The following is a 15196-nucleotide window of genomic DNA, read 5'->3' as shown; positions in this document are numbered from 1 at the left end:
TGTCTATTTTCTTTCTCTGAATTAAAACCAGCGAGATTGCTTATTCCACGTATTGATACAAAAAGAAAACTATCGTAGTATATTTGTCAATCCTACGTATATTGAGATATTGGTTTTTGTCAAATCGGTCAAAATCTGCAAACCAATTAGTCTATCCATTCATGTATCACTTTATAAGATCTAAACTCCTTAATTAATAAAGCCTAATGATTTTAACAGCGTGAAATTTAAGCATAATGCTGTAATTTCGTTGATAGAAGAGGAGCACATTCTATACTACTTTATAAGATTTGATTTGATAAGGTTTGATAAGATTTGATTTGATAAGATAAGACTTGGCCTAGTTCAATTTTTTTTTCATAATGTAAGAGGTGAAGATGACGATCCAGTAAGCAATTCATTGAACAGAAAAAAATGACAAACCACCCGATTCCTAAAACCTATCTAAGACGGTTCAGTGAGCGTTTGTCATGTCCATTAAACTTTCAGTGTTTCTGATAATCTGGTGTCTTCAGTGAAAAATATCTAAAACAATACACTTTTAGCCAATTGTACTGACTTGGTTGATATATTTTCAGATATGAAAGAGGATGCTCAGGATTTTGTCAATTGCGAAGCCTGCAATAATCCAGCTGAATACTGGTACTATTGCAATGTATGTCATCGAAAGTTCTGTCAAGGAAACGAATGTCTCCAATCGCATCAAGGGGAAGGACATAATGTAGTTCGATTTGAAAACAGAAACGAAAATAGACAGAAACAGATTGTTTACGAATTATGCCTCACACACCCTGATAAAATTCTCAATAATTTCTGCAAGTCATGCAGTCAAAGAGTCTGTGATAGATGCATTCTACTGAACCACAGAGATATGAAAAAACACGACGTTGTAGGATTGAACGAAATCGTTGCTGAAAGGCGTAAGATACTTGACAAAAATACCAATATTCTAAAACTTAATGTTCTCCCGAAATATGTAAAAGAAATTCAAGATTTAGGAGAAGAAATTTTTAATTCAGAAGAAACTTATAAAGTGAAAAGGAACATAATTCATAATCAGCATGAGTTTTGGAAAAATGAAATTAAAAAAATAATAGATCAAATCTTGGCAGATCTAACAGATTTGGAATTCGTGCATTTAAAACGGTTAAAGGATCAACAAAATAGCCTTAAAGAAACTTTAATTCAAATAGGGGATATTGTTCAAGCAAACGAAGAACTCTTACAATCACCATCCGAATTAGCTGTTCACGAAGTACGAAGCATCGAAAATTATCTTGAGTTTCCTGAAATAACCAAGTTTAGTCCACCAGTTTTTACGGTGGGACAACTTACTGTATTGTTAAATGATATTTATACAAAAGGGAAAATTAACTATTCCCCTACATATAGCATAACTGAAGAAGAACTTTATACAAAATCGTGCATTGTCATTGCAAAGCTAAGTGGACTGACAGAAAAAATTCAAAAGAAAGAAAAAATACTAACTGGCGTAAAACGTGAAATGAATCTTTTAGCTTCTATGGAGGTAGAAAATCATAATAAAATCGATGACATATCTTGTCAATTTTTTGAAGCCGCGTGGTTGTGTGATAAAGCTGCAAGGAAAATCTCAAAACTTTCAGAAAGTGGAAAACTATTGATAGAAAAGGAAGTGAAAAATTTAGGGTATATAGCATCGCAAGACAATGACAAAATCTTTTATTCAAGTGAAGATAATAAGCTGATGGAATTTACGGAGAATCTTTCCCGGGTTGTGTCTAACTTTGAATGGATCCCTTTTGGTCTTTCGGTTACAGAGGCGAAAGATATATTGGTTTGTGAACGTAGCGAATCAAGAGGAAGGGTGGTCAAATATAGCAGTAAGGGTCATCTGCTGAAGATAATCGAACAATGCAAAAAAGGGGAACAACTGTTCCAGGCACCAGAGCGAGTTATAGAAAACAGCAACGGCGATGTGTGCGTGACAGACAATTGCATTCCAGCATCTCTTGTAGTTGTTAATAATTTAGGGGAATTCCAATTCAGGTACCCACCTGAAGAGAATCAGACGTCTTCTTCCTTTACATGGTCATTGGTAAGAAGGGAAAAGAAACCGTCTTCATTTAATGGACTTGCAAGCGATATTTTTGGGAATATCCTTATTTCTGGCACGGAAACGAAAGTTATCTATATACTGGACAAATGGGGAAAATTCCTCCAATCTTTGTCCAGCAAGCAAATACAGAGCCCACATGCCCTAGCTGTTGATCATTTACAAAGATTGTGGATTGTCGATGGAGAAAATCAAATTAAGATAGTAGCCTATTTAAACTGTTTTTCTTAGATTTTATCTATTCATGCAAAATTAAAACGAAAGCAAACTATGATCACTTACGCCTGCCGAAGTTTTTACTTAATTCTGCATGTAATGATTAGCTTTTTTCTGTTTTTTAACTTGATTGTTCGTTTATTTTTTAATTTGTATTATTTCCCATTGTTGTTTATTTGATTTTTCTTCTTATTTTTTTGTTTAAATGTGTATATGGGCATAAAAAAATTAATGGAGATATAATAGTGAAATTTTGGATATATTTTTACAAAATAAAAATTTCAACAGATGTAACACGCCTTCAAACTAGTAGATTTTGAAAAAAAAAAAATTCTGCTGTTCTCTTATTATATTTTCGCCTTTTCTTTCAAATTCAAAACATTTAGTTATTGTCAAGAAACTTAAATTAAAATTAGAACCGCAATCATAATCATAATTATCATCATAATTTCTATAATAATATTTGATTTTTATATCATATACCAGGGAAGATGTGAATTACTAATTCTCACATTTAAAATGCCACTATGTTATATTCTATAAAGAGCTAGGTTCACTTTATGCATAAAATGGCCCTGTAGATATACCAATTTATTGACTTACGCTTTTTGTTCCATTTTAAACATGAAGATTAAGTAGAGACTTAGTGCTTTCATTTCCTATTAAAAATTTTCTCCTTAAAGCCAAGGTTTTGGAAAACAGGCTTCATGAAATTGAAATGTTCTTGAATTTTAAGGAAAACAAGTATATTTGAGTACATTCACAGAAGAGAAATAATATGAGCGCAGCCTCTCATCTAAAAAATAAAACATGTTTTGCAATCCTCAGAAATAGTTCTATCATTTAATAGTTGCATATTTTAGATCAGAGGTTGCGCTCTATATTAAATTTCGAAAAATAGCTTTAAAAATTGGCTGTTTTTGTAGAATTTTTCAGGATATGAGGAAAATGACGCATTTCATGACGTCATAATGCATTGGCTACCCAGAAAATTGCGTCATTTTTGATAGATTCGCAGTCATCAAAGATCTAAATGATATTTAATGCATTGTCAACTAAAACCAAGCAGTTTCAGTTTTGCTGAAATTCACAGGGCCGAAAAAGGCCCTAAGTGAACCTTGCTCTTTGAAGAGTTATTTTAAAGAAGAAGGACGCATTTGATTAGGATTTCGCAGGAATCTGGACGTACCTGAAAAGTGATAATTTCATTTATTCGTCACATGCACTTGCATGTGATGTTTAGCATGCTATAGGGTTCATGTGATATAGAAAAGGAAAATATTTTCCCGAAATTGTTATTCAATTTGCTAAAACATGCCTTGAAATATGGCTGGATGAGTCATTTGAAAATGTTTCATTTTTAAAGACAAATTTCTATAAATTTACTATCTGAGGATCATCTCTTCACATAATGTTTGTGAGAATTCTAATTCAAAGGAACAAGTAAACATTTGTTTAAAAAAGTAAAACAAAAATTTAGAGAGAACTCAGAGAAATAAATATTGAACCTTGTTCCAAAAATATCACATTGAGGATATAGTCTTATGTTGGAAACGGAGGAGAGAGAGAGAGAGAGAGAAGGAGGAGGGTTACATTCAAAAGAATAAAATGAAAAAAAAAATATCACATCGTGTAAAAATCTGCTTCACTGCAGTTTTAAAATCCAGTTTTGGTACGTTGCGAAAATAGCTCAGTGCTATTATAAAAATTATAAACATGGGTGTCGTGTTTTTGTTGTTCTTTTAAATCTCAATACAGTCACCATGTTGTAAAAGTTGTCACCTGAATATCCTCTTATGCCCTTTCCAAATACCAAATATTGAATTCCACGGAAATCACAAGGTATTTGGAGAAAAAAATATATTTTATGGTGAAAGTCAACATATTACCGATGATTACTGTTTGTCAAAAAATAATCTGATTGTTCACACAAGTACTCTGAAGTTGACATTAAAAAGGTGCTCGAGTTTCTGATTGACAATATTTATGTCGCTTTTGGAGACCAGGGTTTCCAACAATCTCTTGGAATTTCCATGGGTACCAATTGCGCATCGTTATTAGAAGACATATTTTTGAATTCATATGAAGCAGAATTTGTTCAAAATCTTTTACGAGAAAAGAAAAAAAAAACACTCGCTGTGGCCTTAATCTCGACATTTAGATATATCGACGACGTATTGTCAATAAACAATGGTTATTTCCATTCTTATGTTGACACGATATATCCCGTTGAGCTTGAGATAAAAGATACCACAGAGTCTGACACATCTGTTTCATATTTGGATACATTATTAGAAAAAGACGTTAATGGTTATCTAACAACAAAGCTTTATGATGCACGTGATGACTTTAACTTTTCAATCGTCAAATTCCCTTATCTATGCAGCAATATGCCCTTATCACCTGCATACTGAGTTTCTATCTCTCAGTTGATTCGATACTTTAGAGCCCGCTCTACGTATGAACAATTTCTAAAACGAGGTAAGTTATTGACAAACAAATTGATGAAACAAGAATATCAATAGTCTCGTTTAAAGTAATCATATCGCAAATTCTATGGTTAATACAATGACCTAGTCAGCAAATACGATCTATCATTAAGTCAACTGCTGACTGACTTTTTTCATAATAATTGCTAGGCCATTATTTACACACTGAATTGTCGACAGATTTTTCCGTTATTTCCCGATCATGACAAGGAGCACACGGTGGGTGTGACCGGTCGGCAGGGGATGCTCACTCCTCCATGGCACCTGATCCTACTTCTAATGTCTTAGAGGTCCGTGTTTGCTCTGCTCCTATTTTGTAAAGTTTAATGGACTTTAGAGCTCGAATACTGTTCGTTATCTCCACATATTTCATTGTGAGGAAATTTTAAGCACCGATTTTACGTTCTTCCGTAAAGTCTACCTAAGTAGAGATCAATACTTTACCGCTTGTCAATCATACTGCAAGCAATAGCTACTGCTTTGATTGACAGAACAGCTATCTGTGCTTCCCGATTTTCTGAGATTGGATGTTTCTTTAACAATTATCTGAACAGACAGCAAGATTTTTATGTCCGGAATGATTTGTCGCTTAGGTACACAGAAACTCAATTCGCTGTAATTCTGAACAATTTACCCCCCCCCCCCCCCCCCTTCAAAATAAAATATTGAAACAAAAAAAAATAGAATAAATGAGAAAAGATCATTTAACACTGACAGAATGAATTACCGCTGGGTCTGAAAATTATGAAAGATTCTTTTTAATATCATATTATTTTTTTTTTTGTGAGTACAGATCATCTATAAAGAAAAACACACAAAGTGTAATTAAAGTATGTTGGCCTAGATATTTCTAAGGATTATCTTTTAATTGCTTTTCTCGGGGCGTCAGTAAATACATTTTTAAAGAAAAATCGATTTCAACAAATTAATGAAACAATCTACATCATGCAATGGAAGAAATATCAGTCATAGCTCGATTTTCTTCCATTGTCTTTATCCGTAAATGAACATTTTGGAGCACCATTGCTGGCTAGAGAAATAAATAATTTTTCGATGGTAAACGTTCACATGATCAATATTTACACTTACCTTAAAATTGTCTTTTTTTTTACTGCATGACAATTAAAATTTATTGATATAAGTGCTCTGTTGTTACACTAGAATTTTTTTTATACATTTCTTAATGATGTTCTTTACGACTGGTTTTTTTATTCATAAGATATCGATGAAAATGAAGCGACCATTTTTATTAAAGCATATGAATTATTTGGTTCTACTCAAAATAAAACGTCAATTGTCACATTGGACTAGGATGATAAGCATTTATATATAATTGAATCATGACGAGTTTGCTCTGAGTTGCAGATAAGTCACTGAGGAAAAAACTCTTATCTAGCCAATGAACAGCTATTATATGTATTGATTATATAAGTGTGTGTAGAATATGCTAGCATGAAATTCCTGATATTAAATATAAAATAGTTTAAAATATGTCCGGCTTAAAAGGAATACTTTTCAATTGGAATCGAACACCTCACATAAAGACCACTTGTCAAGTAGACAGTTACTTCCCTACAGTTGACGGTATTCGGGCATGCGCAGGAGTACTTACAGAGAGAGAAACTTGAAGTTCCCTTATAATGGAGTAGTAAACAGAACTGAATTGGCTTTGCAATATACATTTTGGACTAGTAGCTGAATCAAACTATTTAGCGGCGTTGCTTGGTCAAACTCTGTTGGTCTGAGATGGCATTGTTAAGTCCTCAAGCTCTAATTCCTGCATCGCATAGTCAATTGCAAACGGCCTTGTTAGATATTCCTACCAGTACTGGGTTAGTTCATACTGTAGATGACGTCACTGTGAAACGTCGATGAAATTACGCTAACCACTGACGCGATACTTTTTGCTGATATCACGCGTGGTCTGCCGTATTTTAAGCAATAATGTATTGTACCATGCTGTTGATATCTGTTTATAGGATAGGATAGATCTGGTTATTTGTGCGACATTGAAAACTCTTGCAATTGTAGACGAATGGTACACGTACTTCCAGTCGCCCAATTTCCTTTTTGCGATATGCAACATTCAGATGCAGCATTTTTAAATGGAGTCAATTTTTAGGGGGGAAACATAATCAAAATATTGAGAACCCCATCTTTTGATAGCCCTTTGTAACTGAAGGATGTGGAAAGTTCACAATAGCTTTAAAAATGCATTTTACTTGAATGAATCAAAGCTATCTAAAAGAAATTCAAAACTATTTTATAGCATTCAGGGTTTTATTCCTTTTTTCTATGTTTTTTTTTTTTTTTTTTTTTTTTTTTTTTTTTTTTTTTTTTTTTTTTTGAACACTATATTTTTTAAAAAGTATTTCATGGCTTATTGTTTTAGTCGAATAACAGAAATCCTTTATACACATGTATGAACACCTAAATGTATATTTCACTTAAAGAATTTTAATTCTGATATTGATTGCGTATGCTAGGATTCCAGAGGTTGCGAATGACTTAGATTTTTCGGATTAATGATCTGCTAAATTGTTTAAAGCAGGTTTACTCTCAAGCAGCTATAATTGCTGTTTTGATCATATTTTTATGGTTGATGAAAATAAAGCTGAACATTATTTATCATGTTTTGGATATACAGGTGATCTATTTCTTATGGATAATCGAGAGATACTTTTTTCTGAGAATGTTTTGTTCAAATTCCACACAAACAAGAACTCGTGACTGCCATACATATTGATTGATTGATTGATTGTATGTTTTTTTACTTTCCGTTCGAGAATTTTTCACTCATATGCAGACCTCACCATATACCAGTGGAGGACTTCAAATTTAGACTTTTACTCGGCACTCAGGGCCATTGAACAGTGAGGGTTCTTTATAGTGCCAACGCCAACTGTGATACGGGGCATCGGTTTTTAAAGTCTCATCCGAAGGACCTTCAACTTTCACTTCAAAGTGCCGAGCGCTTGGCGGAAGAACAGTTGCTACCTATTTTTTATCGACTTAGGTCATTCCTGGTCCTAATTCGAACACACGACCTTCCGATCACGGAGCGAGCGATCTGCCATGATAAAACTACTGTTACTCCTGTTTAACTAACCGTGTATACACCAGCAGAAAATGGGTATACACATCCCGATTAATATGTGATATAAAACTAATATGTGATATAAAACTAGATCTCTGCCGATAACCTATGCATGTAACACACATTTTATAAATTTGTTATCAGGTTTAAACTTCTGAACCAGAATTAAAACGAAGTTTTTGCAAGCCGAGCAATGACCAATATTGCAAAGGTGTTGCATTAATTAAGGGGGAAAACTAAATTTTACATGCTGATTATTCACAGCTGAAATTTTAGTCTTTTGAAAGCTCTTTTTCCCCCATCTATTTGTATTCAAGCAGTGACAAGACCCAGATTTATTACCGTGTTATGTATCAAGTATGAAGTTAAGAAACAGTTATCAAGCTCTTTATTATTGGATGTAAAAAGAAAAACCCTAACAAGAAACACTTTAGGAAAATATAGTTAACTATAGCTTTCTATTGTTAACTATAGTTTAACTATAATAAATTTAAAGTTTTCAAAGTTATTACTTTTGTGTCAATGATCACTATAATAATCAAAGTCTTCAAAGTTAAAGCTATATATAGCGTATCCGAGCTAAAAAATAAAAATTCGAGTTTGGGTGTAGATAAACATGATATATGTCATTTACGTTCATATTAAATTTTTCACCGATTTTGAACTTAACCTCATGTTTCCATAGTTAAATTGATTTTAAAGTGTGTCTGTTAATTAAATGCGGAGTCTTTAAATAAATCGGTTATTGTTTTAAATGTCTAAAATCTTTGAAACGTGATTGATTTAAATTGTGTAAATTACAGGAAAGTCTTATCTTTATATAAATAAAATAAAAAAAAAAAAAAGAATAGAGAGATCTTTTTAATTTTAGTTAGTCTGAACCGAAAAAAGTACGCCATATATGACTTTTTTAAAACACTATAGGATCATAGATATCACTATAGAAAATCAAAATTTTCAAAGTTATCGCTGTAGTTACTAAAGTGTCAAAGTGATCACTAAGGTAAATCAAAGTTAGAAATTTATCACAACTGTGAATAATGTTCTATGACAGTCTTAACAAATTTTGCATTAATTACACACAATAGATTATATCCAGTTTAACAGATTTTCTTATTTTACCAAAGTTATATGTTGATGTCTTGTATTTCAAATCATTTCATGCACGTTGCATGCAGTACAGTTTATTTTAAAAATTTTCAGTTATTCTTTTTGAAACCTCGTGTTTTCAATGACTGCTACCTGCTCAACATTTCTAAAATGAAATTTGTTAATCAATCATTATTCTTGGTATTTTTATATTATTAGAATTCATACATCAAAGAAGATGTATGAAGTTATCATCTTATAAACAACCATATGAAGTATATTAGATTGATAACCATATTAATTCAGCTATAGTAAACTACAGTTTTCGTAGTGTCAAAGTTATCACTATAGTTAACTATAGTTTTCATAGTGCCAAAGTTATCACTATAATTAACTATAGTAAAAAACTGTTAACTATAGTTTACAATAGTATTTTTTGTCAGGGAACTTGCTAAACAAATGTGGCAAAAAAGATAATGTTTTAAAATGATCTCACCACAGAATGGAAGTAGTGCAACTTTCATTTCTGACAGTAACTTCCTTTTCAGTTTACATTTGATCATATATGCAATTTAATGGGTTTTATTTTACTTATTCTATTTTGTTATTCTGTTCTTTCATTTTTATGGTTATGGGTAACTATTCAATTTTAATTTTTGCCTTCTGTTTGGAGGTATCGTTTCAACATCTCGCATAAGCAGTGGTTTTAATTCAATTAATGAAGATATATTGCCAAATATATTTGTACCCATTGATGTGCAATTGAATCCCGAAATCCCCTAATTTCTTGCAAAAATTAATTTCTGACGATTTTTTCTAGGCAGAAGATATATACCAAACAAGAAGAATCATAGATTTCAACTGGTTTCAATTTGTAGATGAAAAAATCTAAACAGTCATTAACTTTAATGCTGTAACTTTCTTCACAATCGTTGCTTTTTCTAATCTGAAAACAAAATGGTATGGCATACAGTCCCTGAAACGTTCTACTTTCCCATTTTTCCGTTCGCTCACCGTTCTTTCACCGTTCGTTCACCGTGCGTTCACCGTTCGCTCTCCGTTCACAGTTTAGCGTTCTGCGTCACAAAGCGTTCAGCGTTCGCTCTCCGTTCGTTCATTTTGCGTTCACCTTGCGTTCAGCGTTCACTTATCGTTCAGTACTGTCATTCGGAACTCCAAAGTGAAAGGACTTATCTTTTTGTAAGTAAGGATTTACGGGATTTGAAATTTAATAATTAACATATCGTGTTTAAAGGATCATTATTTAATGGTAATAAATTATCTACAATATGTTTTATTATTATTCAAAATTAGATGTTCGGTTATTAATTAAATTACTCTGGAAAATAAATGTTGTAATAAGTATGTATCTACATGTATGTAGAACGATGCTGAAAAATCAAATTTAAATACGGGCAATATACGGGTACTTCTAGCACTGCAACATTTTGTTGTTATGTTAAAGACGACAAGTCGTTAATTGAGAGATAATAATCCATGTAAATTAATTTACCAACTGCAGCAAAATTACGAAAGTATTTATTACTAACACGTTTTCTTTTCTTTTTTTCAATTATTATAGAAATACATTATTAGAACTAGTTCTGAGAATTATAAATAGTACTGCGGATATCCAGTTAATTAAATATCTTTGGAGAGAAGTAAATTGATAGTGTGGTTAAAAAATATTTAAAAATGTAATATACTACAATTCATATATAAATCCTATTGTTAGACAGAAAAAAAATCATTCCTTCACAATAACTTTATATGGTTGCCATTCAATATGATTAAGACCTCCCCCCCCCCCCCTTTTTCCATGTAGATCGGTTACTTAGTCAGTATTTCTAGTATATTTTGAATTAATATTTAAATAGAAGATAACGTGTTTTGTAACACAAAAATTTCAGTCTCAGAACAAACATGCATCTTAAAAAGTCTTTACCCAATAGTAGTTCAAAATATACACGCGCCGACGGTGGTATTTTAAATTGGCCAGGGAGTATGTTTCGAAGTGTTTATGCCCAATGTATTTTATTTATTTATTCATTGGAAAAATTGGAATCAGATCTAGAAATAATAAAACATGTTAAAACTTCTTGGAAATACTACTGTGTAGCACTTCGCCTTTGGTGTGACGAGACTTTCACACATGCACAGTGTCGAATGACTTTGATTGACAGGACAAACACGTGGACTTCCTGTGAACTTGAAGTTGGGAAATAAAGACCGATTATGACTGTCAAACAAAGTGAATTTGTTGATAAATAAAAAAAGGTTACTTTCACTGCCTGATATATTTACATAAAAATTAAGAATTTTTGTTTATACAGGTACATATGTACATGTACATACATTTGTGGAAAGGGGGGCTAAAACGGAATCTCTCCCTATGTCTCTATCTCTCTTTCTCATTTGTCCGTTTAATCAAAACTATGACACGTATTACTTATTAAATACCAGGTTCTGAAATTTTAATCTATATCAAATAATATGAATGCTTCTTTGTATCACCTTGTCCGAGTATAATCACGGGGAATTGTCTACAGATACATGTAAAAGTCTGCTGAATAAATCATCATTAAAAAATGAAAAGACACAAAAATATTATTGCATAAAATTTTTTAAATACGAGTAAGTACATGCAATACGTCCACAGACTAGCAAAGTATTTTTTAATTTTCTTTCGCATTATTTTACACGGAATTGCCTTGACACGGAAATACATGTATGATTGTTACAACCGTTGTAATTCATTCTAAAAGTCAGTAATGTACTCTTCGAAAATCAATATTTGTAATGGTTTTATATATCAAATAAGAATAAACATATCTATTTTACAAGTAGAATAATTAAACTACAGCGTTCGGTAACAACGACAATGTTTTATAGCGATAAAAATCGTGTGATTAAACAACTGAATTTAAACATCATACATACGTGCAGAAAATATTGTAAGAAACTTAATGAATAGTTTTACTAAATGTGCATGTTTCATCTTTCTTAGGACAATTTTTGAATATTTATTATTTATTTATTTTCCGCCTGACATTAGAATACAATATAGAATAAATACAATGCATGGAAAAGATCAGAGGCATTCCGAATAAATCGTTCATCTTGCGTTCACCGTTCACTTTGCGCTCGCGTTCGAGCTCCGTTCGCGTTCTGCGTTCGCTCACTGTTCAGCGTTCACCTACCGTTCACCAAGTTGCCTTCAGCGTTCACACATCGTTCTCTCACCGTTCGCTCTGCGTTTGCTCACCGTTCGCTCACCATTCAAGTGGGAAAGTAGAACGTTTCAGGGACTGTACATATGTTTAACACAGCTCCACCAGTGAATATGCACGTTTACCTTTTAGGATAACACGACCATAATCCACAATCAAAAAAAAAAAAAAAAACATCTCCCATACATTTATAGAACAATGTTGGAACTGAAATAACTTTACTAAATATTGATAAAGGTATACAAATTTTTAAAATTGTTTTTATACCCCCGTATCGAAGATTCGGGGTATATAGCTTTTGCCCTGTCTGTCCGTCTGTCTGTCTGTTTGTCCGCAAAAATTTTAACATTGCTCATGACTTTTGATTGGTTGGAGCTATGGCTTTCATATTTAACATGTGCGTTCCTTGTGACAAGACTTTTCTTTGGGTAGCACCAAATTTGACCTTTTGACCTTGACCTTGGAGTTTGACCCAGTTTTGCAAATTTTACCCAACTTTAACCTTGGCCATAACTTTTGAACAATTGGTGCTAGGACTTTCATACTTCACATGTGTAATCATTGTGATAAGATATTCCTTAGGATACCAACAACTTTGACCCTTTGACCTTGAACATGGAGTTTGAGCCAGTTTTGAAAAACTTTAACAATCGCCATAACTTTTGAACAGTTGGTGCTAGGGCTTTTTTTCTAAACATATGTAATCCTTGTGACAAGACCTTCCTTTGGATACCAACAACTTTGACCCCTTGACCTTGGGGTTTGACCTACTACTGGAAACTTTTAACTTTGGCCATAACTTTTGAACAATTGGTGCTAAGGCTTTCATACTTCACTTTGTAATCCTTGTGTCAAGACCTTCCTTTGAATACCAACAACTTTGACCCTTTGACCTTGACCTTGGAGTTTGACCCAGTTTTGAAAAACTTTAACATTGGTCATAACTTTTGAACGGTTGGTGCTACGTATGTAGTGCTAGGGCTTTCATAATTGAATGTTTTTTCCTTCTGACAAGACCTTCCTTTGGATACCAACAATTGTAATTCATTGACCTTGACCTTGGAGAGTTTGACCTACTTTTGAAAAAATTTAACCTTTTCCATATCTGTTCAGTGGTTGCAACTAGGGCTTTCATATTTTTGATTTGCATTTGAGAAAGTTTAACCTATAAGTTGCCATACGGGGGCATCAGTGTTTCACAAACACATCTTGTTTTCTTCTGTAATTATATATATATATATATATATATATATATATATATATATATATATATATATATATATATATATATATATATATATATATATATATATATATATATACATGTATATATATATTAGGGATGGCAACGAATATTCGAACATTCGAATATTCATTCGATGAGTTGATATTCGAATATGAATTTAAGATTCGAATATTCGGTGTTTTTTTCAGATTTCATAAAAAGAAGTACTGTGATTAATAAGTTTTGGTTAGAACAGTGCTGGAATTATCCCTGTTTAATTTACTAGCGATCAATTTCGATCGCCTGATTTCTTTCACTACTTTCTTATCTTATAAATTTACTAAATTACATGTATAATGTTTTATGTATAAAACAAAACGTACTTTCATAGTTTTATTAGTTAAATACGATCGAATCTAGAATCGAGGACAACAAAATGAAATCCTTCTTAGAATGTCTAAAAGACGTGAAGCGTATGCTTATCAAAGCAAATTTAACTGATCATTCAAATGAATACTAGTATCCAGTAGAATTAGACTGTAATTAATATTGTAAAGGGCTCAATTTCAGAATAAATGATTATATCTTGGGTTGTACATAATCCTGAATTTTATATTCATTATCGGGAAATAAGTTAATTACCTAGGAAAATTGTCTTTGGAAAAATTTGTTTATATTTTACAAACAAAGATTATAATAATATCTCTTATTAGACAGATAATTGTCATTTATTACACGTATTGAAATCTGAACAGTATTCCGTTACGACTATCTTGCCTTTGGTAAGACGACTGCTTACTCAGTTGGAGCTACTATATATACACGTTTCATTTGTTAAAATTATACTTTTCTACATTTAAATCAATTATTTATTTCAAACATTGACAAATATCAAATTTCTTATTGTACAACTACAAAAGTCTTCATACAATTTTACTTCCAATATCCTACGTTAAACCTTTCATGAGAGTAGCTAGGATGATGCATATTTAAAATAAAAAGATTTTATTTATTTTATCGAATATTCGAATATATTCGAATACTTTCATTGAATATTCTAATATAAATTATTGACAACATTGACATCCATAATATATATATATATATATATATATATATATATATATATATATATATATATATATATATATATATATATATATATATATATATATATATATATATATATATATATATATATATATATATATATATATATATATACATATACATATATATATACATATATATATATATATATACATATATATATATATATATATACATATATATACATATACATATATATATACATATATATATATATACATATACATATACATATACATATATATACATATATATATATATATATATATATATATATATATATATATATATATATATATATATATATATATATATATATATATATATATATATATATATATATATATATATATATATATATATATATATATATATATATATATATATATATATATATATATATATATATATATATATATATATATATATATATATATATATATATATATTTATTTATTTATTTATTTATTTATTTATTTATTTTATGGGAAATCGAAATTGAATCCATTATTTTGATGAAATTATGTTGTTACACAGGGCGGTTTTAGCGGAATGTTAAATATACCCACTATATGAATCATTAACAGATATTTAGAGCATTAAGGATATATAAGGCATATCATTAAGATATTGGTCGTTAGTTTA

The 15196-nt window shown here is 31.1% G+C and overlaps 1 protein-coding gene across 1 annotated transcript; it reads left to right on the top strand.

The window, feature by feature from the left end:
- The first annotated feature begins 580 nt into the window (after positions 1–580).
- LOC133193990 (uncharacterized) lies at positions 581–2326 on the top strand. The gene has a single exon (XM_061329902.1). The coding sequence runs from the start codon at positions 581–583 to the stop codon at positions 2324–2326; it is 1746 nt and encodes a 581-aa protein (XP_061185886.1).
- Positions 2327–15196: the final 12870 nt, after the last annotated feature.

Source organism: Saccostrea echinata, unplaced genomic scaffold (genome assembly GCF_033153115.1).
Source record: "Saccostrea echinata isolate AGI-Se365-2 ecotype Australia unplaced genomic scaffold, CSIRO_AGI_Sech_v1 ptg000028l, whole genome shotgun sequence".
Classification (NCBI taxonomy): Eukaryota; Metazoa; Mollusca; class Bivalvia; order Ostreida; family Ostreidae; genus Saccostrea; species Saccostrea echinata.
This window is presented reverse-complemented; position numbering and strand designations above follow the sequence as displayed.